The following is a 26,896-nucleotide window of genomic DNA, read 5'->3' as shown; positions in this document are numbered from 1 at the left end:
TCTGACTGACAGATGTGAGGTGATATCTCCTTGTGGTTTTGATTTGCATGTCCCTGATGATTAGTAATGTTGAACATCTTTTCATATGCCTTATATCCTTTACCTTGCTTACCAACCATCTAAATGTCATTAAAAGAAAATTTCTTCAGACTTTTTGCCGATTTTTTAAATTGTATTTTTGTTGTTGTTGCCATTTGGCTATATGAGTTCTTCATGGATTTGGGATATTAACCCATCATCAGATATATGATCTGAAAACATCTTCTCCCATTCTGCTGGTTGTGTTTTCTTTCTTTCTTTTTTGTTGTTGTTGTGCTTTTTAGCTTGATATTGTCCCTTTTGCTTATTTTTACTTTTATTGCCTTTGAATTGGGAGTTAAATCCAAAAAAATCATAGCCTAGACCACTGTCAAGGAGTTTACTTACCCTCATATATTCTAGGAGTTTTATGACTTCAGGCCTTACATTCAAGTCTTTAATCCATTTTGAGTTAGCTTTTGTGCATGGTATATGATAGTGGTCCAGTTTCCTTCTTTTGCATGTGCCTATCTAATTTTCCCAACACAATCTACTGAAGAGACTACCCTTTTCCCATTGTATATTTTTAGCTTGTCATAAACAAATTGACCACACATGTCCATGGGTTTCTTTCTGGGCTCTCTATTCTGTTCTTTTGATCTGTATGCTATTTACCATACTGTTTTGATTACTATAGCTTTATGGTAGCGTTTGGAATCAGGAAGCATGATGCCTCCAGCTTTGTTCTTTCTCAGTATTGCATTGGCTACTCAAGGCCTTTGTGGCTCCATACAAACTTTAAGATTGTTCGATTTTTGTGAAAAATGGCAGTGGAATTTTGGTAGGGATTATATTGAATATGTAGGTTGCTTCAGGCCATTGGGCCATTTTAACAGTATTAATTCTTCTAATCCATGAGCACAGAATATCTTTCCATTTATTTGTGTCTTCTTCAGTTTCTTTCACTAATGACTTATTGCTTCACTGTATGTGTCTTTCAACTCCTTGGTTGAACTTATTCCTAGGTATGGTAGTCTTTTTGATGCACTTGTGTATGAGATTATCTTCTTAATTTCTCTGATAGGTCATTATTAGTGTGTAGAAATGCAACAGATTTTTGTATATTGATTTTTGTATCCTGTCACTTTATTGAATTCATATAGTCTACATTTTTTGGTGAGGTCTTTAGGATTTTCTGTGTATTTCTATGTATATTATGTCATCTGCCAGTTTTATTCCTTATTTACAATTTAGATGCCTTTTATTTTATTTATCTTTGCCTAGTTGCTCTGGCGAGGACTTCCAATACCATGTTGAAGAAAAGTGGTGAGAGTGGGCAAAGAGGTGTCTTTTATGAACAAATGAGGAGCTGAGAACCATCTTGAAGAAGTGAGAATGGGAGGCTGGGATGGGAGGAAGTTCCAGGCAGAGACATGAAACCAGACTTTTTTTTTTTTTTTTTTTTTTTTTTTTTTTTTTTTTTTGAAACCAGACTTTTTAGAGCAAGAGAGAGGGGGAAATGAGACTGGGAAGGTAGCAAAGGCCAGCTCATTTAGCAGCTTGTAGGCCAAGTTAGGAAATTTAATCATGGGCTGAGAGCCATGGAAGCCACATAAAGTTTTAACCTGGGTATGATAAGATGTTCATTTTCAAGGGTCCTCAGTGTCCCTGCCTATGGAAATGACTGCTGAGAGTCAGAAGGAAAGCCCAGACACTGCCTAAGATTGTTGCAGAAGTCACGTGAGAGACACTGTGGATTGAAGGAGGGAGTTTGCAGTGGGGAGGGGAGGGGCGCTGTAGGGTCAAGGGTGAAGGTCAGGTTTCTGGCTGGTATAAATGTGTTGCCAAACCAAACTGGGTTTTCCCCACTCACGTCCAATGAAGCCAGTCTATTGATACCAGGTTGTGGTGAAGGAAAGTGCAGGCAACAAGCAGGGAATATGAGTGGTTAATGCTCAAAAGACCTGTTGGCTTTCAGCAAAAGGTTTTTAACGATAGGGCTCTAGGGTACATGATCAGCTTGTGGGCGTTCTGATTTGGTGGTGGTAAAGTAACCTGGCCTCAGCATAATCAATCTTCTGGTTCCAATTGATCTAGGGTCTATGTGCTTGTGGTTCACATACAGTTAACTTCTTCCAGCTGATGGGAGTTTCAGTATTTGCAAAATAGCTCAAGGATATGGTCATAATATTATCTATAGTCCCTGAGGGGGATCTAAAGGTCCTTGACATTGTTCAGTGATTAAACTATTGTCATTTTGTCTTGCTTGCTTGTTTTCCTTTGTTTTTGCATTTTCTCACTCCTCTGATTAAATTTGCTTGTTGGAATTCGGGGAAGGCCTAGAAGGCTCAAGTTTTTCTATAAACAAGAGGCAGGCAGAGGACATGGTGGGGAGAGGGTCTCTCTTGGGAAGGCCCCACAGGGTCCTGCTTGGTTACAACCCTCCCTTTTCCTTGATACTCCTCAATCTTGAGGGGGAATAGGTGCAGAACAAGAAAGGGAATAAGGTTTTGGGTAGAGAGGTTAACCATAAACTTGGTTTTAGGGATACTTGGTTTTACATGGATGGAGGGTGATAACTTCCATTGAGATATAGGACCTGGAGGACTGGGTATGGGGGAGGATCATGAGTCGTTTTTGACATTTTCTGATGGACACCTGGAACTGCTGAGTTGGGGTGATGGGGTGGGGGGGTTACCCCCCTCATTCCTCCATGCTGCCGTGCATCACCCTGGGCCTGGGTCCCGGCATACCCGGCTCCTTGTGCTCGCTTGGGCTTCCCTGATAGCTTAGTTGGTGAAGAATCCGCCTGCAATGTGGGAGACCCTGGTTCGATTCTGGGGTTGGGAAGATCCCCTGGAGAAGGGAAAGGCTACCCACTCCAGTATTCTGGCCTGGAGAATTCCATGAACAGTCCATGGGTCGCGGAGAGTCAGACACAGTTGAGTGACTTTCACTCACGTATGTCTAAGACCTAGAGGGGGAGTTATGGTTAGACCATCAGAAGGTTAATGGCTGGCTGATGCTAACTGTAGGTCTGGGTATAGAGGAGGTCACCTTTGGAAAGAAGGGAAAGAGAGCCCACTTCTAACTTGAATGCCTTAAAGACATGGTGGAGGAAGAGGAGGCAAGGAGAAAAGAAAAGCAGGAGTTTGTTGTGTCAGAAACCTTGAGGTTAATACAGTCAAATGCTGCTGCATGAATTCACTTCTGATTCAGACTGAAGCACATGCAATGGATGACCTAATAAGGAGGTCATTGCTTGACCTCAGCAAGTATTGTTTTGCTGGAGTGACAGTAATAGACACTAGGATGGAGTGAGACAGCATGGAGCAAGATTGAAGTGGAGATATGGTGAGGACCCTTCCTAAAGAGGCTTGTCTAAGAGGAAGACCATATTTCATTTCTGACTTTGGCCCTAACATAGTTAGCAACCTCACTTATATATGGCTCTCAACTCTTAGAATCAAGATGATTGTACTTCCCTGTGTATAGAATGGTAAATATGTTTTCCTTTCAGTCATTTGCAATTTTCTTGTGTCTCTCAACAGAATCTTGCTGATGGTGATTCTAGTTTTAGGACTCATTGCATGTATTTATTATACTACATGACCTCCACCACCACCATGAAATGAAGCAAACCAAATGCTTTATCTGCTGTTAAAAAGGTTTGGACTCACCAGGATATGGTTACTATATCACCTCTGTTTTGGCATCTTCCTAATGAATTTGACTATACTCAATTCTACCCTAAGCACTGACTTTATAATTCCAATCTCTATAAGACATACCCCACCTCTGATGACTAAGATCTTAAGTGATTTAAGAGATCTCAGAGCAGTAAATACTGGTTTGCAAGGAAGCTTTGCTTTTTACATCAGTTTCCTTTTAAGCAACTTACTAGTTCAGTTGCATGAAAAAAAATTTAAGTTTGGCTAGACTGCATCATATGATTGTTATTCCCCCTATTTATAACTTTCTCCCTCTCCACCTCCCTAAAAAGAAGTCACTGGAGTTACAGAGTTGGAAAAGTACCCAAAACACATTTCTGGCATTTATTTTATGACCGAGAACAGTGATTTGGTATTTGACTCAAGCACACTTGCCTGTTAGTGGGCGAAAGCGGTTCAGGGAAAATTGAACTACAAATAGGAAGTTCTACTGAATGAGTCTCTGTGACAGTATTAGGGTGAGGGTTTGCTGCAGAAAAGAGAGGAGTATTGGCGTGAGGAAGACAAATGATTCACTTCTTAGTTTGTTATAGTCCCAGATTCTGCAAAAGGGGATAGTCATAATATTAGTGGTTTTAAAGTTTCTTGCAGTCAGAAAGAAACAAGACTTCATACTTACATAGAGGGAACGTCAAATTAGAATTTATGGGGCAGTTGCAAATCCACATAGGAGGAGTTTGGGGTGGCTTCCAGAAACTACTGAGACTTTTTGACACTCACATGTACATACACAGCTCTAGAAGGACCTGGAAATTTGCAGAGGACTTTCTGGCATAATAGAACTCAAGGCACCGAACTTTGATCCAAAGTAAATTAGACAGTAACTATGCTGGGAGTCACAAGGCAAGTCTCCATGAGGAAAGGAATTTTTTTCCTTCCTTTGTTTTAACCTTTTCTTATAGTTACCTTAAGACAGTATATATAGGTCTAAGAAAACTAACTTTAAAAAACTAACTGAAATGGATTATTCTGAAAGAAAAGGGAAAGTTAAAAAAAAAAACCAAACTGTTTTTCACTGGAGCTATTTTGACAAAAGCACACAATTACTGGAAGTCCTTTTTGCCCCAGCACATGAACTCATTGTGAGAATGTTTCTTGTTTTTTTTTTTTTTTTTTAACGACTTAATCAACGTTTGACATAGTGGTGGCATTCTTTCCCTTACCAGATTATTTACAAAAGTTTGAATTGTTGTGTGCAGTGAAGTTATGAGGCGAGGAAACCAGCTGGGATAGAGACATACTGTCCTCCACGCCTGTCATTTGGTACCTAACACAGAAGTTCTAGTCTGTTTCTTTTCATGTGCAGGACGTCTGCGAATTCAGAGCACTCAGACTGGGTAAGATTGGGTCAGCTTTCTGATCCTGTTTTCTGATCTGTAAAATGAGGGAACCATATTGGTTGAGCTTGCTGATTCCACCCAACATACACCCTGTATAATCCTTTCCCTTTGAGAGGCGGCTGGGGCTCGTGAATGTGATGGAATAACACTTATCCCAAGCTTACATAGAGGAAGGGATTTTGCATATGTGATTTTTTTTCTTTAAAAAAATATTAATTTGGCTGCACCAGGTCTTAGTTGTGGCACTCAGAATCTTCAATCTTCATTGCAGTATGTGGGATCTAGTTCTCTGATCAGGAATCGAACCCAGGACTCCTGCACTGGGAGCACGGAGTCTTAGCCACTGGACCACCAGAAAAGTCCCCAGATGTGATGTTTCTAATCAGTTACCTTTGAGTTCATCAGAAAGGAGATTGTCTGGGTGGGTCTGATCTAAACAGGTGAGCCCTTGGAAGTGGACCTTTATTCAGTTAGCCTCCACAGAAGACGCAGGTGACTTGACAGTTTGATTTTAGTCTTGTGAGACATTAGCCAGAGAACTTAGCCATGGTGTACCAGACTTGGCCATGTGAACTAGGAAATAATCTGGGTTGCTTTTAAGATGCTGAGTTTATCATAATTTGTTACATGGCCATAGCTCAGATGGTAAAGAATCTGCCTGCAATGTGAGAGACCCAGGTTCGATCCCTGGATTGGCAAGATCCTCTGAAGAATGGAATGGCTACCCACTCCAGTACTCTTGCCTGGAGAATCCCATGGACAGAAGAGCCTGGTGGGCTGCCACAGTCTATGGGGTCACAGAGTCGGACACGACTGAGTGACTAATACTTTCACTTTACTTTTAATAGAAAACTTACATGATTTGATTTCACTGAGGTGACTAGACTATGGCTGAGACAACTAGTAGCTGCACCCTGCTAGATGCCCTTCTATAGACTGATGGATAAACCTCTCTGAAAGTTGATGAGGCACAACACGGCCCTTCATCAAAGTAAACAGGACATTAACCTGTACCTTTCAAATCTTTTTCAATAAGGTCTGTCTGTAGCTTAGAATACCAAGAAACTTTTCCAGCCAAGGGTCTTGAGTGGTTATTTGTGTTTTGTCAACTTTGCTTCTCAAGTTAGCTATCTTCTCTCATTTTCCTCTTTTGCTATTTAGGGAATGTGGAATTCTCAGACCTGTCCTTCGATATGGTAACCTGTTACTCAGTCGAGGCAGTTTTGAGTGGTTGTAACAAGCAGTGGACTTGGGAGACTAGTTCAACTCTTGGTTCTGAAACCAACTAGCCTGTGACCTTGGGAGAAAGGGTGATTTCCCAGGCTTTTGGTTTCCATATCTGTAAAACACAAGATCTTATCATGTCTTCTCACACTGTTCAAACGAAGGAACATGAACAACTGGTAGTTTCAAGCATCACTCAAATTCTCAAGTCTAGAAAAACTTGAAAGAAAGCTCAGCCAAGTGTGCATGAGCTCATTTCTGTGGGTCAGGGAGATGTTCCTTTATATTCTTGCCAGCTGAACCAGTTGTCTCTAATATTTTAACACGTGCCAGAGATTAGTGTGGCAGGGGACCTGAGAGGGGTAGGGAAGAGGATCTTTGGACATTACGGGGAAGTAATTATAGTCAGTGTTAAAGATGGAATTGTCATGAAGATATAAAAGATCCTATGTGATATTTTTATGGAACTGTTACAAATACAGGGGGAAACTGTCCTGGGTGGAATATTGTGGTATCAGTTTAGGGTGTGAGTGTGGTGTTTTGAGGGGTCTGGGTGCCATGGCGGAAGGAAGTGTCAAAACAAGTCTTCCTCTGACTGGTGGGGGGATACTCCTTCACGGGGTTCAAGGCAGCCGATCTTCACTGGCTTTCTCCATGTGTCCCTTCACCTGGAAAGCAGAATTCAGTGATGGAGCAAGAAAGGGATAGAACAAAACAGGGAAAAAGGCTGGGGCACTGATGTGTGGCTTTGAGTGAGATGGGCTATTCAGAAAGACCAACCCCAGTGTGAAAAGCTCTGGGGGCTGGGAAGGAAGGTGGTGGAGGCAACATCAGCAGAGCCAGGCGAGCCTCTCCAGGGCAGCTTTAAATGCAAGATCTCGTCCCTCTCACACTCCTCTTGGGAAGAGGTGCTCTGATGATCACAGTCACTGGGGGATGAGGAAACGGAGGCGGAAAGGTTAGTGAACATTCCTGAGTCACACAGGAATCAAATGACAGTGAGGGGACTGGAACCCAGGTGGTCTTGGTTCAGAACCCTCACTCCTGGCTACCCCTGCCCCAGTCGAGACAGATGGGACTTCCGTTCTGTGCTCTTGGTCCAGGGAGAAAAAGGGGAGCCCTGTGCTTCTGGAGACCCATGTGGTGCTGACATCAAGAAACCTCAAGTTGCTAGTAAAAAATCTAGAGGAAGAGCTGGGTTGCTGTAAAGTAACTGATCCTTTTCTAGCTCTTCTGTTCCCTAGAAAACGGTGTCTTTTGGGAAAGGTCACACTCTCACTGTCCCAGGTAGGTATGGGGCTCCCTCGTGGGTTACTACTGGTCTTAGTGGCTCTATTTTTAATTTCGCAAGTGGTTTTCTATCTCCATCTCTTTTACAGTTTAGAAGATGGACCTGTCCTTTTGGTTCTATTTTATGGAGCTGCACTTGGGAGTTGTTTTCCAATGGCGAGGAGCCCACACACTCCCCAGGGCCTTTGTGGTTCCCATCCAGGGCTGCCCCCCACCCCCAGCCACTCTGATGCCTTCTCGCAGGGACTTTCTGCCACGTGCCCGGCAGCCAGGCAAGACTTGTCAGCCTGCTTCCTACAGGTTCCTGGCAGGCAGGCAGGTGTGTGGATACTAGGACGGGGGATGTGGGGCAATTGTGATTTGGGTGGCCGCTCTAGTGGTAGATTCCACGATGGAGCCCCAGCTGTGGCAGCGAGGCCAATGCTGAGGCAGGAAAATGGAAAGCAGCCCCGAGGAGCAGACCCTGACCCTGGGCAACAAGAAACAGGATACAGTGAGGTCGGGTTCTCCCGAAAACACAATTGTCTTTGGAATCCTGCAGTGCCCTCCTTAATAAAAAGGTAAGCAGGTCCAGGAGAAATTAATGTGATCTTTGAAAGGTCAGTGGGAGCCTGAGCATTGATTTTTTAAGATGCTTTATGAATTAGAGACCAGAGGTTTTTCCTGATGATATTTATTGCATAAATGTAATTATTTTTCTAAAACATATTAAAATAGAAAGCATGTTCTTTTGATCAATTTATACAAAGAAAATACCAATATAGTAATAAAAATACTGAAAATATATGAAAAGCACCAGAACATTAGAGAAATTACACTGGCAACAATTCTAGGAATATATTTTTTTTCGCAGTTGTACAATAAAGTGCTATTAAATCCAGTCAAAATTAGTGGCAAGATATAAAAACAGTTATGGTATATTATGAAATTTGAGACTAGGTTTACCAGCAATTGTATTTTTAGGCTACTTGCCTATAATGATACTTCATTAATGTTTTCATGGAAACTCTATGAATTTCCATTCCCAAGTGAAAATAATCTAAATGTTGGTCCTTGGTAATCTGGTCATAAACAGGTAATGACATATTAAAAAATAATTATAGAGTACTCAAAATAATCATACAAATGTGATTAAATAAAATCAAAGGAAGACAGAATAAAATCAAATATATGTAACCAATCAAGACAAGTACAAAAGTTTAGATGCCTTTGATTTTATGGTTAATTTTCAGTACATTTTGCTTAGTCACATTTAATCGACACACAAATGTTAACAAGATATGTTATTAAATTCAACTGGCCAGACGTCAGGGAAAAACATTTTAGTGAGTTGATGTAATTTTCACGTGAAACATTAAAGGGACACCGTTAGGACAGTACATTTCCAATTTTGACTAATTATTTCCACATTTATTTGCCGAAGAACAAAACACAGACAATTAGATTACGGTAAAGCCAGCGATCTACCATATAAGGGGCAACCGCTGTGCACACACAGGGAGAAACTATGAACAGTACTCAGGGTGGACTGCAGTCACTCTCACTTCTGGAGATGGCAAACTGAAACAGAAAAACCCAAATTAAGACAAAGTGTGAGACCAGTGTCCATTTAAGGTTTTATTTCCTAGGCCAATTTTGAAGGAAGTCTCTCTCTCCATTCTTCATAATGCCACTTTGGATTCATCAAATTCTCAAGATGAAAGCCACCAACACTACAACTTCAGAATAAAACATTCTCCAAACGTGGCTCAATCACAACTCAAAATTTATTTTACAGACTATTTTTTGTCTTTCATATAAAGTAGATTTACATGTGAACCAACAGGGACCTGAACTGGTTATATTGATGAGAAAACAAACTACTTTCATTAGGCTCTGCTCCTGCGAGGTGTTTCATGTTAGGAATTGAGGAACTGTCCTCAGTATTGCTGTGACAAAGGTGGAAGATCAAGTCAGTTAACCTTGGTCTGAAGGTCGGACAGTCAATCATCAAGTAATATTTTTCACTCTTAAACAGAGAACTGACAACCTAGGTTTCATTTTTTCTTCCACCCTCTTAAATACTCCAGTCTTTTGTCAAGTTCCCCTCTCATGCCTGATTTTAACAAGAAACTGAAATGTAAATGAATTATACTGCTAGGCATCTTTTTCAAAAATTAACTTTTCAAAAAATATGTTTATCTAACTCCTTTCATTTAGAAAAGAAGGTGAAGATGGTCCAATGGAGGATCAGGCCTTTATAATAGGTGAAGCAAAAAGGTGTGTGTCCAGCCAGAGAGCAACATGAAACTGCATAAAAAAGACTGGAGAGTTCTCCTTCCAGATGTTACTGACAGATTTCAGAGAAAATCCAACCAGACTTAGTTCCACAGTCCTACCTCATTGAGAGTGTGATTGTTCAATACAAAGTCTGAGATTAATAAAAGGCAGGCAGGCCTTTAAGGAAGACGGATAGGAAACAAAGGCTGAAGGTGGTTTGGCATTAAGTAGTTGTACATTCCAAAAGAACATCAACTAGCATGTGTTAGTAGTTCTCAAAAATGACAAAGTCCTGGTTACAGAAATGACTCTCTATAAGTACGTTTTTTTTTTTTTTTCAATATACATTGTTCTATATACACAGTATAGAAAAACTAAGTTGGCTCAGCTATAATAACTGTGTTAAAAAAAAAAAAGCAGATGACGGTTTTTGGCTGCAACAAAGCATGGTACTTTTCTGTTCAGCTAACATATATATATATATATATATATATATATATGATAAAACGAGCTTTAAAAGTATTCAGATCAGGAGGGGAAAATAAATTATCTCTAAACTATTAAGTCACACAACAAATATGCCTTTACTTACTTGAGTACCTATAGACTCTCATAATCAGTCTCTTCAGTGTTTGCTTATTCTACTAGTTTATTTCAAGAATGTTTCAGTTCTGCCCCTAAATGCCATACATCTTGGTGGAAGCACAGATGTGCGACACTTGGAACATGGTGGTGAAGTTCTGAGTCTTACTTTCTCCCACTAAGGCCCACTTCTTTAACTGGACAACAGATAGAAAAAAGAAACCATAAAAGCAAGCGAGAGCACAGTTAGGGCAAGTAGCAGCTGCTGGAACCAGATACATCGTTGGACTTGGTCTTCAAGCTTCCTAGTGCTCTCTACCAAACGATTGAGCTGAAGAGGGAAAAGAGGATGAAAGGTTTGTATCAATACAACAGTACATTAATCATGTGCATGCCAAACGAATATTAGAAACCCCACAAACATGTACGGGAGAGAGTCCATGTACTCTGAGAGGCTGGGATGGAAAGGCAATGAGGAGTTAGACTTGGCTGGTGAGGAGATGTACCTCTCTTTATTCTTGTTTTGAAAATGTCTAATTTTCAAGTTGAGAAAGGATCGAAGCTATCACTTCCTGGAGGTACTGAAACCACTCTTCAGAAAGAGGCCCTCTACCTTTTTCAAATGTAAATGCACTACATGGTACCTTTTCCCAGAGATCATGTTTTTCGATGAGCTTTCAGAAAGTACAGAGCTTTCAGAAAGAAACAGCTCTCTGAAAGCAACTCACTGCTTACCATTTCTGATCTGGCTTCCCTTCACAAAGAGGAGAGCATTTCTGTCATGTCTATGCCAAAAGGTTTCCTTATGTCAGTGGGGAAAAATGGATTTCTAATATTGATTAACATTAAGGACTTTGTTTTAGTTGGGAAGAAAGAACACTTACCTGATGGTAGAGGTCTTCGCTGGTTTTATCTGACATGTTAAAGGCGTGATCTTTCAATGTAAGACTGGATGGTTTACAGCTCTCAACAATATGGCATCTTAACCTATGAAAATCCAAAGGAAACACAACTTCTTGAAGCTGTTAATGAATTTTTTAAAAAGTAAAATATAAGGTGAAAAAAAGTAAACACAGAAGTGTGTGTCACAGCAGTGAAAGCATTCGCTTGTCTGCCCAGAGATACCTAAGGGAGCCGCTCGGCGTGTATCTTCGAAGGGCAGCAGAATTTGTCATCCCCTCAAAATATGCCTCTGTGGCACAAGGTTTATCTTGAGCTGGTTCCTTAGGTGTCGTGACTCTGGTAGAGACTTTTGTTTTCAGGACTTCTGTTTTCTACTGGTCCTCTTTCCTCCCAGAGATGGTCATTGTTTTCTGTCTTTTGTGGTGTTTGGCATAAGGAGAACCACAGGACAGGTGAGACTTTGCTTTTGTTTCATTCTGTCCTGAGAGCTTGGCTTTATGACCATTGAGAGTATTCTCTCTGGTCACTGCCAGCTAAATGATGATCTTATCTACATGCATCTCATGACCAACTGCATAGGCCGGGGATCCGAGACACAAAGTGATAAGCAGCCTTCTCTGATGCTTCCAGCTGTTGTGGGAGTTTGGCATAAAGGGCCCTTGTCCTCGCAACCTTGCGTCCTTTAGTGTGGGAAAAGTCCTGTTCCTATAGCGCCCACTCGGTGTCACAGATGAGGAGGTTTGTAACTGAAAGCATTATCACATTCTTGTGGGAAACTGGAGACACTTATGACACTGTCCATAGCACCTGTGACAGTGAAGGTCTTGGCTTCCTGAAGTTAACTCTGCAAGTGAGCTTTCTGAATTTTGTGAGGGCTGCATCTCTGCACCCCGTTTTGGGCTGCCTCTTGCATCCATGGTTAAGTCATCAAAAGGCTCATTGGTGTGGGTTGCTATTGAAAGTAATGTAAGATGTTACTTGTCAATGGCCAAATGATGGATCTTTTGAATTGGAGAAACTTTTGTGTTTAACATGTTTCAGAGCTCTCATCCTAAACAATTACCTTCTTCGCTATCTAGGGAAAGACTAACTTGAAAGGAGGACATGAAGGAGTATGGTAGTCAGCCTTAGGGACATCCTTAGAAAGATGAAATGACAAAGTTCTTTTTACCTCCACTTTTAGAACATATCTATCAAATTTAGAGAAGAGTTAAAAAGATCAGTTCCCCGCTCCCAGGGACCTTGATTGGCTGTGCAGGGGTGTTCTTAACATCCACAATTATACTGTAGTTATCAGATACAGCAGATGGCCCCCTGGGGAAAACAGGCACACTCACACAGGAAATATGACCACAATTCCTCCTAAATTATCAGGAAATGGATAAACCAATATTCAGAGGCTGTTAGAAGCAATAGTAAGGGCTTCCTCTACCTGCTCCCTGAAGGTGAATTGGTCCAAGGCTGAATTGTACACTCAGAAAAACAGCATTCAAAGGCCTTTGTTGAATGCTTTATCTGAACTTTATAAAGCATGCTGCATTAAGCCCTGAAACTCCAGAACATAGAAATCATTTGATTTCCATCTTAATTGGAAATCTTCTCCCTGATATAAAGCAAATTGAAGAAAATGTAGTTGGATGGGCAGGTCAGTCCCTTGATATCATTCAGGCTTCAATCCAATTTTTTGAGGCATTAAAAGCAACTGTCTTTGTCCTGCAAATCTTTACAAAGCCAGAAATTCAGCTCTAGAAGCAATTCAGTTTGAAAACCTGCCCTATTTACTAATACCTCAAAATACCTGTAGGCATTGTAAAAGACCAGGACACTGGAAATAGAACTGTTCTGCATTTGGAAAAACTTTAAATGGTAATTACTCTAAACCTCTGATATTAGGCAAAGAATCCCCAAAACTCCAGGCAAGAAACTTAAGACACTTTCTCTGTGATATAAATTTTCTATCCCCACCTTCTTTAGGACCTGATAGCCAGCTCTTAGAAATGCAAATTCTCAGAAAATGATTTTCATCAGAAGGCAAAAAAGGAGCTATTTTGAGACTGGACAAATGAAAAAACATATATATATATATATATATATATATATTAGTTAAAAAAAATATCTTAGCACCCTGAGCAGGTAAACTTACTCCAACTGCCAGAAACACAATTTGGATTCACCTGTTCTTTTATAAGCTAGTGAGTTTTTTGTTACTGTACCAAAAATCAGGGCTAAAATTTTGGAACCAAAGCTTTAAGGTCTCTGTATGTTTACATGTGTTTATATATGTGTTAACAAATGTGTGGTATTTTTCTATCTCTGAATGGTACTGTAAAAACTAATTCATAAAAGTTATATTTAATTGGCATAAAGAAAAATAAGTGCTTCTCAAATTAAATATTCCTAGAACTCTCAAATATAGAAACTAACCCCAATTTATTTTTCAAGTTCACATGATCTGGGATAATTTTTGGTAAATAAAAAGCTGGGTTAAGTTTGTTGGTTCAATTCAACAGGCAGATCTTCAGAGTTATCAAGATGAATACAATGAGAGAGATGCAACTTTTATTCTACCTGGACTGACTTCTCAAAAAAGCTCATGTTAGCTCTGTTACAAAATCCGTCAGCAAGAAAAACACCTTGGGATGATGGCTGACACTGTGCCTTGATGTTTGTATGAGTAAACTGAACAATTCTATCTAAATCACTTGACCTAACAAGTCACAGGGATAAAAGTTTGTAGGTGAGCTTTTCAGCACTGAGGATGTTTTATATCTCTTAAAAATAGTTTTCTAAATATCTTTGATTACTTGAAAGTTTAGAGTTTTGCCAAGTTAAATGATAGGGAATTAATTGAATATCTAGGTCATTTCCAAATAAGATAAAATACTGAAACATTACTAAACATAGGTTTATCTACTTTGGGCTTCTTAGTACAGAATGAAAGATATTTGGATATGTAAGACACAGTCAGATCTTGTGCCATGTTAAAAAGCTATACTAGGAGGAAACATCTGTTTTTAGAAATTATGAACTATATTCATAAATTTTCCATTTTAAAGAATGCTGGTGTAACAGATTACAAGTGCTTGTTTTCACTAGAAATTAGTTTCCAAGAGTTATGAAAATTATAATGCTAGAAATTAGTATAATTACTATATGCAAGAGTTAGGATATTTTTGACCAGGAGAAATGAAAGTAGTTATATCCTAAAGTAAAACTAGTTATTTCAGAATAAAAAGTAGGAGAATAAAGGACAAATTAAAGGCATATAGAAAGCTGGGAAGAGAGAGGAACAGAAAATGTTACCTTGTGTAGTCAAGAGGGCTAAAATTGAATAACTGTTTTAAGAGTTTTAAAAATAAGCTTAATATCAATAGTCTAATTACATAAAACAAAATTTTCTTTCATTTATTGGTTAAAGGACAGTTTTATTAGACTACTGGTCTGCCCCTGATAGGAGATTGTGAAAGGTTTTTCTTTACCCTTTCTAAATAATCTGCCTAGAAATCAAAGATTTTAGATTGTATTAAAATGATTTCCTGTACTTCTAGTTATCTTTATCATCAGGTCTTTGATTACTTTAGCAAACAGTCTTTTAAAGATTAAGAGCTAAGTTTTGGTCACAACTATGTGACCATCTGTATTTGCCTTTGAAATTTAACTGTCACTTTGGTTAATTGGATCCTTAAGTATTGTTCCATATTAATTTATGATTCTATTTAGTCAAGTGTCCAAAACCCTTTGATATTTTTGACAAACTTCCCCACATCAAATTCTAAATGAAATTTTTGACCTCTAACTAACTTTGGGATTTTCCACAGGGCCTCTGTGGAAAGATGTGTTTTCTCTCATTATAAAAATATATTAAACCACTTAGGCTTATTTGATAAATTATGTGAGTGAAAGTGTTAGTTGCTCAGTCCTATCCGACTGTGATCCCATGGATTGTAGCCTGCCAGGCCCTTCTCTCCATGGGATTTCCCAGGCAAGAATACTGGAGTGGGTTACCTGTTCCTTCTCCAGGGGCTCCTTCTGACCCAGGAATCAAACCCAGGTCTTCCACATTGCAGACAGGTTCTTTACCATCCGAGCCACCAGGGAAGCCCCAAAATACGTGAGACACATTGTCAAATAAGAATACTAAACCTTCTTGATTGTATTTGTAGAGATACATGTTTCATCTTCAAAGAGACTCACAAAAAGGACTCTGACAAATACTGTAGGATTCAGGTTTCTGATAACTTGAAGATTATAAAACTGAACTGGGTAGGAATTTCCAGAACTAATGGAAAACCTGGACTCAAGCAGAACAAAAATTAATAACACGGAATTGAATGAAGCTGATGAAAATGATTATAATTTTTATGACTTTTGGTTAGAAATAGAATGTTTTGTTTCTCCAGACTTAAGGTATCTGTGATTTACTGCAATTTGGTGAATATGCCTTTATAAGCAGAATTGAGACAATGTTTTTCCATACCTGATCCCTCCAAAATCTGGAAACACTTAGTGATATTCTTATTTTCATGGTGATACAGTTATTTGCGTAAGTTCAATGAGAATCTGTTCCCCTTGTAACAGGGCACAATTGGAGACATGGTTATATTATCAAGGTTGATGACTCAAAGGTCCTATTGAAAATGAAATGCATAAAGCAGGCATGACCAGATGGCTGTAAGGAACTAAAGACACTTGGGGAAAAAACTCACCTGGTACCTTGTTTTCAGACAGCCTTACTAGGTAAGGAAAGTCACTTCCTGGCAAGTTCAGGAACCTCAGGATACTTTGGGGACCTCAAGAAGAGAGGAATTTGCCTCAATTGGCACAATAACCTTACTTACCCATGTTTACTATGCTTTCCCTGACAGCATCTCAGAACTGGCTTTCTTTGGTCTTCAGCTGGAGGTGGTGATGGCCTGAGCCATTTGGCTGAGTTACTTAGTTTTCCTCGGTTTCTCCCACATATACAGGAGGTATCCATGTTATGAAACTTCTGTTTCTCTCCTGTTCATCTGTATTTTATACAAGGGGCTCCTGTTTATCTGTCTTTTATACAGTGGGTCTCAGCCAAGAACTTAGAAGGGTAGAGGGGAAATTATTTTTCCTTTCCTACATCTTCTAGCTTTATTGCATAATCAAAGAACACAATTACACACAGTCCTCAATAACCTATGAGAAGTTTTCTTTTATATAAAGTATTCAATAGAATTCACCCAGTCTTAGGATCTGAAGGAAACCACCCTTTCTACATGGGAAGCAGTGCTCTCACCTGGCCTTCAGTACTAAACACCAAGTCTCCCTGTTTCTGTAAGTGATGGATTGTCTTTTGACAGTTATAGAACAGCAAGCCATTAGGAACTGATTTACAAAATAAGACAACAAAACAACTCATATGTAACAAGACTAGGAAAAAAACCCAGTAATTTTAAGGTATGGTTTCATAAGCACTTCAAAAGTAGACCTAATATAACTTGAAATTTAAATATCTAAATATTCATTTAAAATATCTAAATATTTCATTTAAAATTTAAAAGAGAAACAACCAGCATGAGCCTTATCTAGGATCTGTGTTCCTTTCTTCCTCTTGACTTAAGGCTGACCTCTACCTGGGATTTAGGTTTTGTTCCTTCTTTCTCAGGAATTTCATGGTCAGTGATTTACCTTGTAAGGTCAGCTTCTCCTTCTAAAATCGTTCTTACCGTGGTTTTAAACAGTGCTCAAACAACTCCCACTAAGAACCCCAAACATAACACATTCGTCCTTCTAAAGATGACCCTGGTCCCACCTAAATAAGCCAAACCTTCAGGAGACTCATTACCTATGTTTCTTGGGCAGTTGACTCCTGCCAACTGAAACTGATCTCGTGAGGTCATCAAGGACCTCTGTGATGTCATCAGCAGTGGCCACCACTCACACGTCATCTTTGACAGACACTGGTGGCAGCTTGCTCCTTCATGAAACATACTCTAACCTGGGTTTTGAGGGCGCAGCTCACTTACTGGTTTCCCTCCTGACTCCCGGTACTCCCTGACTCCCTGGCAAGCTCAGGAGGGTTTTGAGCTTTGTTTGGCCACTAAATATTCCTCTAGATTAGGTCTAACTGTAACTTTTACCCCTTTTCACTGGGGAAAAGTCAGACCTAGCCTAGTGGAAATACAGCTTGTCTTTCTAGACCCTTTCTAATTCTTCTTCCTCTCTTACCTATGAATGACCTGAAAATGGTAATCTCGTCCAAGGCATTTCACATCAGGTCAGTGTTCTTCCTGTGGTTTTACAAAGGTGACCAGACTCCTCCTCTGGGCCCTGCTTCCTCTCCAACAGTCTTTCTTAGTATGGGTCCTCTCAAATTCTGTTCCCGCCATATGTGTTATATAACCTCCTCTATTTTTGTAGATTTAAATCAACCACAACCATTAATAGACTTCCCAGCTTCTCGTCTATAAAGTGAGAAAAATCATTACCCATACCTAACTTTCCCAGGTGGCGCTAGTGTTTAAGAACCCACCTGCCAGTGTAGGAGACATTAAGAGACACAGGTTCGATCCCTGTGTCTCCAGAGGAAGACCCTCTGGAGAAGGAAATGGCAACCCACTCCAGTATTCTTGCCTGGAGAATTCCATGGACAGAGGAGCCTGGTGGCCTACAGTCTATAGGGGTCACAAAGAGTTGGACACGATGGAAGTGACTAAGTATGCATGCAGAGTTGTCCTAGTAACTAAATGAATAAATATGAGTAACACACTTACACCAGTACTAGCATATAGGAGGTTCTATTTAAGTGTTAATATTATGTCTGCCCACAGTCTATTTTCTACACAGTCTCCCAGAGTAATCCTTTACGTAAGTCACTTACTTCATGGCTCTGCTCAGCACCAGGTAATGGTCTCTCCTCTTAGAATCAGCAGTTCTCACTATGGGAATGATTTGGCTCCCTGCTGCCCCCTTACTTGATCCAGGCTCCAATGACTTTACTGTTCCTCACACAGGCCAGGAACACAGCTTTTTCATTTGTGGTTCTCTCTACCTGGAAAGCTCTTGTCCCAGTTATCTATGTGGCTTTCTCTCATTTCCTTCATATCCTACTCAAATGTCATCAGAGTGGCCATCTTAACCATCCTCAACTGAGCTTCCTCAATACCTTCTGGGCTGCACCATTCTTCAGCGGTGTTGGGGGGGGTGGGTGCAGAGGGGTACACTGAGTGGTATCCCTGGTGTCTACCTGCTAGATGCCCATAGCATCCCACTGTCCAGTTATGACCTCAACATTGTCTCCAGTGTGACAAACAACTGTCCCTTGGGGGGCAAAACTGGGCACATGGGGAAAAAAAAGACCCATAACCAACCTTCTCTTTCCTATACATCTTTTTAAGATGTAAAAGACTTGCATGCATGCACGCACAGATGTACATGTGTAATATGCCTATACAGTCACGGGGTTTTCTCGTCTTAAATAGGCTAATTGTCATACATATTTTTCTGTGAGCAGGTTCTTTTCTTTTCCTAATACTATATCAGATGTCTTTTTCCTGTACCAGAACAGACAGACATACTACACTCTTTTGAATGGCTGCAGAATACTCCCTAGTGTGGCTATTCTCTAATGCATTTCACTGTTACTTTCCTGATGGTCATTTAGGCTCTTTTTCATTTTTCACTAGTACAAACAATGCTGCAGCAAACATTCTGGTACATAAGGTGAGCATTCCTATAAAGGTTAACTGCTGGAAGAGAAATACCTGTGCTTGTAATTTTGACACATCCAGAATCTTGCACTAGCCTGCCAGCAAGTCTCTGCTATTAGCAATCCTAGAGCCACTCCAGGTCCCATTCACCTGGGCACCCTAGAGCCTTTCAGCAGTTGGGGCCCACAGTGTAAGCCTAGTGTCTGCCAAGCGCAAGAAGGAAGGAATGCCTGCCTAGCCCAGGTAGACACATCCCTCTGTGGGATTTTTCCCACTGCAGTTTGAGAGCTTATGAGTCAAAAAGTGTACCTGTGCTCCATCACTTTGTTTCTAGGAACTTCCTTCCAGAACTGAGTTAATTCTGCTGGACCTGTGCCAGATGTCTGTTCCATTTCTGCAGCCATTACTAGAAAACGGTCTTGGGCAGAGACTGTTAAACCTGCATTCCAAAAGGGCAAGTTAATACATAAACAGGAACATTTACAAAGGGTTGGGCATGTGGTTTAGGCACTGTTCTAGAAAACAACACTAAGGAAAAAGAATAATATGGAACTATTGTAAAACAGGCAGCTCTCCTATAAAGATGAGGACTTTTGTGGTTTGAAATTCAATTTCAGCTGGCATTAGTTTCAACACGTTTAGTTGTTCAATTTTTTAAATGAGACTCATTCAACCATCTCGTTTTACAATTGGCCAGAGTATGGTGAGGTGACTTGCTGACAGTCCAGCTTTGGGATTCCAGTCGAGCTCTGCTGACTCATCGCCCAGCCCTAGGTCCCCCATAAATACCCTGTTGCAGCCACTCAGGTGACAACTCACCGCCATGGGGAGACACAACTATATCAACTGATGCACCAGGGTCACAGCTGCTATTGCTGGGCTTGACTCTGTACTTTTCTGGAGCAGTTGTTCTCACCTGTTTATAAAGACATCAGTCACAATAACTTTCATGCTCTTTGGGGGGAAATGGTTTAAAAATGACTTTTAAAAACCAGTTAATAAAGTCCATAAAACCACCTTGGTGGTTAAAATGTACCTCTTCCCATCAACAGGTAAAAAGCACCTCAATTTATTGGGAAGAAACATTCATCAGTCCAACTGTCACTGAGCTTTCCTCTTAAATTAAAAAAATGAGCCCAACTGTTAATTATTAAATTCAGGTGGTTAACAGGATAAATATTTCATATTCAAAAACACATCCTACATTAGAATACATGTTACAACAGTGTTTAGAAATTTAATAACATTAGATAATCAAAGGGCATCCAGAAAGTAGATGATTTAAGGAAGTAAAACCTACCACATGGGTAATAGTGGGCTCAGTCCTGTTCTACTTACTGCTCAGCACCAGGTTAGTGTCCAGTATAAACCACACTCCAGAATGTACCACACTTGGGGGGAAATGCACTTTTGATTTTATAGCTTTATTTTTCACTCTTACTTATTATTCATATAATGAAAAAAGGATTTTTTTTTAAAAAAATAACCAACATTAAACCCTGGGACTAATTTGGACAGTACCCTATCACTGCATATTAAAGACAGATACAGACCTCAAAGGAACATTTTAGATAAGCTCAGAGCTAAAAGGCAGTTTAACAAGCCTAAAAATATCATAAATAAAAACATGCAAGCTCAAAATTATCAATCTTTTAATTTCCACACATAACTTATAAATTATCTTTCAGATATTTACCTTAAATGCCACTATGTTTTTTGTTACATTTGTCAACACTATCAAAGCTTTCTTCTCTCCTGAGTCTGTACTTCCAAAATACAGTTCTTCCGCTGGGCTACGTGGTAATAAAAGCATAAGGCATTGGTATTGTTCAGAAGAAATGACAAAGCTAATCATCAGCTTGAAGAAAAATATCTGGTTATGCCCATTTGTATAAAGAGATTTCATCAAAGAAGATTGCAGAACAATTACCTAATACATTTTGTATTTTAATCTTACTGACTGAATGAATGCATGCTATTTGAAAAGTCCTATGGTTTCCCCCCAAGATCTAAAAGAAAAATAGGCAGGAACAGAAGGGAGAATTAGGATGATTCTAAATTAGTCCCATAACCAGCACCATCTTCAGGTTTATTTACTGAAACTCTTTGGTAGGTGATAGGTAAGAACCAGAAAAGAAATTGCCACTTCAACTTTACCTAATTACAAACATTAGAATGGGGCACATTTCTATACACCAACTTAAAAAAGTCAGAGATATATATATTTAAGTAACAGAATAATTCCTGACTATATATAGTTTTTTTCTAAGTAACATGGAAGGAGAATAACAAAAGATTTGCTGTGGGAACTACAGGAAAATTGGCCAAAAAATCACTAAGCTTCAAAATGCAATTTTTACTGTTAGCCACTGTAATGCCCAGGATCTAAAATAAAAATGTAAAGACTCAAGCAAACTTTGTGTAATTTAATTACATGAGCTAAATTTAAATTGCATCAGGTGCCTCTCCAAACAGTGCAAAGGACTATGATTTTTAAATAAAAAGGTGAATTCGCTAGATAGCCCTTGACTTTGAGCTCCATCTTTAAACACTCATTTTATATCAGGAATGTCTGCATATCAGATATTTATTCATGTAGAGAACACACACTGTTAAATAAGAGCTCTCCCTGGAGAGCTGTGCCTAGCTTTGGACAAGACATAAATTGGCATGACTGCTGGCTTCCTTTAAAAACCCATGTGAAATATACCACAGAAAAGATAGGAAGTTTCTATCTTCAACTGCTCTCAGTACCCAGCACAAAAACCATGAAAAGGTCTGGGGAGACAGAGGCTGGTTAGGTCCCTGGTTCTATGAAGGAGAAGCACTGTGATTTTCTGGTGGGCATTGCAGAGTTGGCTTTCTCCTTATCTGGCTCTTCCAGCCATATCACGATAGCTGTAGCCCAGGAACTAAAGCTGTGACAGGCCTCCAGAGGGGGAAAAAAAAAACTAGTCTGCAAACTAGTAGAGGGGAAAATGGGGAAAAAAATTCTGAAGCAGGAAAATGACAAAGCAAAACCATGGAAAGGAGAACAGGCACCTGTGTTTCCCTCCCTGCAGCCCCCACATACACACTCATGCAGATGGGCAAGATAAATCCAAATATAACAGTAATCAAAATATATGTCAACAAATCAATCTTGTCAGTTAGAGAATTTCAAATTCGACCTTTAAAATGTCTGGCTCTACTGTTCATGAGTCTTTAACAGTTATATAGAAAGGTTTCAAGTAAAAGGATAGAAAATGATACAGTAGGCCATTACTAAAGACAGTTGATAAAGCACTGTTAAATAAGGTTATATAGATTTACCAACCAACAGCATCATTAGTGAGAAAGCACTCTACATAGTGATAAAGAAATGATACTAAATTTTTTGGATTGAACACCCTGGAGAGAAAAATAGAGATGTGCTGAAATCTGGCTTTGGTAAAAATCCTATTTTTCTGGTTCAGTTTTAGTTTTGGAAGGTTAAATCAATAAAGGGCTACTTCAGTGTCATTTCTGGCAACCTCAAACTTATGCAAGTCAAACACAATCAGTAAAATGAGAAAAATGTATGTCATTCAGATTTGTTGTTAGTACAGGAGTATTCATTATTACCTGATGTGGGATAAAGGCCTTTTAAACAAACTCAACAGAATAAATAAAAAGGTAGCTACAAATATCCATTATGTTTGAAAACCAAGGTGAGACTTCAGATACCCCTTAATTTTATATTTCCACAGTTTCAAAAAAAAGTCCAGAAATTTTCTTAACTTTGCAGTTCTCTCAAAACAATCAAGATATGTTACAAAAGCATAGCTAATAAAATCCTCAGCCATTACCTGATGTGTAATAAGGGCCCTTTAAACACACTCAGTGGTTTCTTGAAAGTTTTCATTTTGGAATCAACTTTTTCATTCTCATCTGCTTTGGATATAGGTTCCATTATGTTACCCTAAAGACAAATTATATATATATATATATATGAAGAAAGATAAAAAAAAAATTCAGTTTCACACAGGCAGTGACAGGCCGTTCACTAGGTCACAAAGTAAGCATTATAGTAACTCGATCCAAATTATAATCTTTAAGCTAGGTTTACTATATGTTAAATATATAATTTAGATATAATAATCAGATCATTAACCTGTATTTGAGTGCCTACTATATAAAGAAGCCCCTTTAGAAAATGTAACATGGTCTTTCTCTTAAGAGTCTTTTTTAGTTTTTTGGCTACACTGCATGGCTTGTAGGATGTTAATTCCCCAACCAGGGATTAAACCTGGGCCCTGGGCAGTGAGAGCACTGCATCCTAACCACTGGACCATCAGGAAATTCCCCTCCCTTATGTATTTTTAAATATTTTCTACATAGAATATATTTATATCCTATCAAGTTCCTGATATAAAAACATAACAACTCAGTGCGCTTTAAAAATGACAAAGAGGGGGTAGATCAAGGGTATGTTTTAAGATACTTTTATTTTAGATAAAAAATTTTTTGGATAAAAGGATTCTTTCAAGGTGTGTTTTGCCAATTTTTATACAAAGCATGGAATCAGCCTTTTATATAATGTAGTGGTACTAACAGTCAGCTACTGCCATCCTTCTTCTTTTCACATTTCAAGATACAGAAGGGCAGCAAATTTAGTGAATTATCCAAACTCACATAGCCAGCTGGTGGGACAAGATCACATCTTTTGTCTCTATTAAGTTTTTTTTGTTAAAATTACCTTTTTAGGAAGAATTGTTTGTTCTTCATTAGAAATTGTTTCCAAGGTATCTTTGCCATCACTTTCTATATCTTCTTTACTTGAAGCTTCATCCTCACTGGCAATAGGCCCATTTTCACACAACGGTGTTTGGAAATCATCATCTACAAGTGGTGGATAGCTATACTTGAAAGGATCCTGAGAAAAAGAATTTTGTATCAGCTTGCTGAGAGGTGGGTGGAGAAAAAATTCTCTTAGTAAAGTTAAAATCCATTCCTCTGGCCAAGGAAACAGAGTTAATTAGATAGGGAAATTTAAAACAAAGCAAGCATTTCAAAACAGCATGGGAAAATGCAATAAGTGGTGTGGGACAACTGGCCAGCCATCTGTAAAAGAACCAAGTTGGATCTTCAGCTCATTCTTTATACCAAAAAGAATTTCAGATGGGTAAGAGCTTTAAATGTGTGTCTTTTTTAAAAACCATGTAAGTTTCAGGAAAAGGGGGATTAAAAACAACAACAAAACCAAGAAACACAAAAGCTGAGTAAGGAAAGGCCTTTCTAAGTATAACACAAAACCTAGAAGGCATAAAAAATATTTATAAAAAAGGAAACATTTCTGATTGAGGGCTGAGACAAGATGGCAGAGCAGAAGGATGTGAGCTCATCTCTTCTCATGAAAACACTGAAATCACAACTAATTGCTGAATAACCATTGAGAATAAAACACTGGAACCGACCAAAAAAGATACTCTATATCCAAAGACAAACAAGAAGTCATAAGAAGACAGTAGGATGAGCACGAGAATGATAAAATCAAATCCCGTACCTGCCAGGTGGGTGACCCACAAATGAAAATAATTGTATCACAGAGGTTCTCCCACAGGAGTGAAAGTTCAGAGGCTTACATCAGGTTCCCTGGCCTGGGGGTCTGGCACTGGGAGTAGGAGCCCCCAGAGCATTGGGCTATGAAGGCCAATGGGATTTGACTGCAAGAATTCCACAATACTGGGGCAAACAGAAACTCCACTCTCGGCGGGGACACACAAAATCTCGTGACCACCAGGACCCAGCGGAAAAGCAGTGACCTCATAGGAGCCTGGGCTAGACCTACCTGCTAAGACTGGAGGAAGTCCTGCTGAGGCAGGGGGTGGTTACGGCTCACTGTGGGGACAAAGCCACCGGCAGTGGTAGTTCTGGAGAGTATTCATGGGTGTGAGCCCTCCTGCAGGCCACCATTTCCTCACTGAAACCTGGTCCCTCCCAATAGCCTACAGGTTCCAATGCTGGGATGCCTCAAACCAAACAACTCACTGGGTGGGAACACAGTCCTGCCCATCAGCAGACAGTCTGCATGAAGTCTTCCTGAGCCCACAGGTGCCCACTAAACACACCCCTTCACATGATCTTGCCCACTAGAGGTCTTCCAGGACAGAAGTGACTCCATGTCTGATCTTTTTTTGACTTTTGACCATTGCCGGATTATTGCAACTGGATTACAACTAGTTCCACGAATCACTGTTTTGTTTCTTGTCTCCAAAATGTTTGTGCTTTATGTCTCCCTGCTGCATTATGTCTTTGTAAATGTTGCTTGCTGCATTATTTATATCCTATCTCATTTATAAGATGAGTTGTCTATCACAGTGCCAAGTGTGCAAACAGGCCTCCAAAGAAACTTCTCTGGCTAAACATCTTAGGGAAATACATCACATTGATAACATAAAGTAACTGTAATAGTGTGGTTCTAGGTATGGGAAGAGGTAATAATTGAAAATGTCTCCTGGATCATAATTAGACAGATCTAGAGAATCGTTAATTATTGATGGGGGTCTACCGACTCGATAGATGTTGAGTTTGAGCAAGCTCTGGGAGTTGGTGATGGACAGGGAAGCCTGGTGTGCTCCAGTCCAAGGGGTCACAAAGAGTTGGACACGACTGAATGACTGAACTGAATCCAAAAATTAGCACCTGGAGTGGCATATTAAGTACTTTTGCCTGATCTGGGAGGTGCGTACCAGTGTCATAGGGCAAAATTTCATCATAAAATGTCTCCCAAATATTGGGTAAATTTCTGACCAAGAGGGGAGGATCTGAGAAATTGGAATTATTTCCTGCCACATCAGCCATCAACGATTGCAGCCCCCTGCCCAACATGACCTGGTGAGCCATAGGACACTCAGGAAGGAGAAGAATATCTCCCATCTAGCAGTCATCAGACTTCAGCCACTTGCTATGGTGAGTCCTGAGGAAACTCGGGATATGAGAATACAGGATTATAGGCCCCAGATACCTGAAGTACATGTTAAGGAAATGATTTCAATGAGCCCTGACTCTTGCATCTTCACATACACAGAAAAGTTGCTAAATTCTTTACCTGAGGGGCTGCCTCTCAGGCCTTAAGTTCTCAAAGTTCCCAAGGAAAAGAACATAATTCTTAACTTTTAGGTTGTGAATATTTTCTAAGTGTACAGGTGTAAAGTAGACACTTCCCATATAGGAACAAAAGAAGCAAAATTTGGAATACTGGCACTGATGGCAGACATTCCCACAGACATCTGTCTGACAAGACACAGCAGGAAGCAATTAGAATGGTCATGGCCCCCTTTCTACAAGACTGTGGAATGGACATCGACAGTGTGCAACTGTTACTGGGAAGAAGTGACTCCACGTTGGATCTGTTTCTTCTACTTTAACCTTTGCTTCCCATTGCTTTTGTTCACTAAAAGGATACTGTCCATACATAGTGGCCTGCCTTGGGGAACCCTGCCCCACTGCCGGAATGGTAAACCAAAATGCCTTTGTTTCAGGCCCTGTCCACCTGTGGATGGCTACAGGAAGGAATTAATGCATCCTCTCCACAAGACTGGCTATTCCAGGAGATATTTGCAAGATTAATGGAACTTTTACTTGACTTCCTCGCCTTCTCCCATCCCTGTTCTATAAAAAGAACCTGGCATCCAGACCCTGATATGATGGCTTTGGAGACACTAGTCTGTCATCTCGGTCTGCCAGCTTTCCAAATAAACTCGTATTCCTTGCCTCAACACCTCATCTCTCGGTTAATTGGCCTGTCATAGCAACCAGAACAAACTTGGACTCGGTAAAAGAGACACAAGACTCAGCTCTGCCCACAAGTTGGCAGGAATCAGTCCCTCCTAACAGGAAGCCTGCACAA

At 39.8% G+C, this 26,896-nt stretch overlaps 1 protein-coding gene across 2 annotated transcripts in view; it reads right to left on the bottom strand.

Annotated features, from left to right (window-relative positions):
- Positions 1-8,260: 8,260 nt before the first annotated feature.
- Positions 8,261-26,896, bottom strand: part of MOSPD2 (motile sperm domain containing 2) — an 82,860-nt gene continuing 64,224 nt past the window's right edge. The window contains exons 9-15 of one of the 2 annotated variants that reach the window (XM_065915884.1): positions 23,744-23,920; positions 22,854-22,966; positions 20,723-20,819; positions 19,846-19,942; positions 19,336-19,465; positions 11,329-11,431; positions 8,261-10,775 (exon numbers count right to left, since the gene is read on the bottom strand). In XM_065915884.1, the coding sequence (XP_065771956.1) occupies positions 10,638-10,775; positions 11,329-11,431; positions 19,336-19,465; positions 19,846-19,942; positions 20,723-20,819; positions 22,854-22,966; positions 23,744-23,920 (855 nt within the window). In that variant the 3' untranslated portion in view covers positions 8,261-10,637. The remainder of the gene's footprint in view (positions 10,776-11,328; positions 11,432-19,335; positions 19,466-19,845; positions 19,943-20,722; positions 20,820-22,853; positions 22,967-23,743; positions 23,921-26,896) is intronic. The other variant, XM_065915885.1, reaches the window with a different exon arrangement.

The sequence above is a fragment of the Muntiacus reevesi genome, chromosome X (genome assembly GCF_963930625.1).
Source record: "Muntiacus reevesi chromosome X, mMunRee1.1, whole genome shotgun sequence".
Classification (NCBI taxonomy): Eukaryota; Metazoa; Chordata; class Mammalia; order Artiodactyla; family Cervidae; genus Muntiacus; species Muntiacus reevesi.
This window is presented reverse-complemented; position numbering and strand designations above follow the sequence as displayed.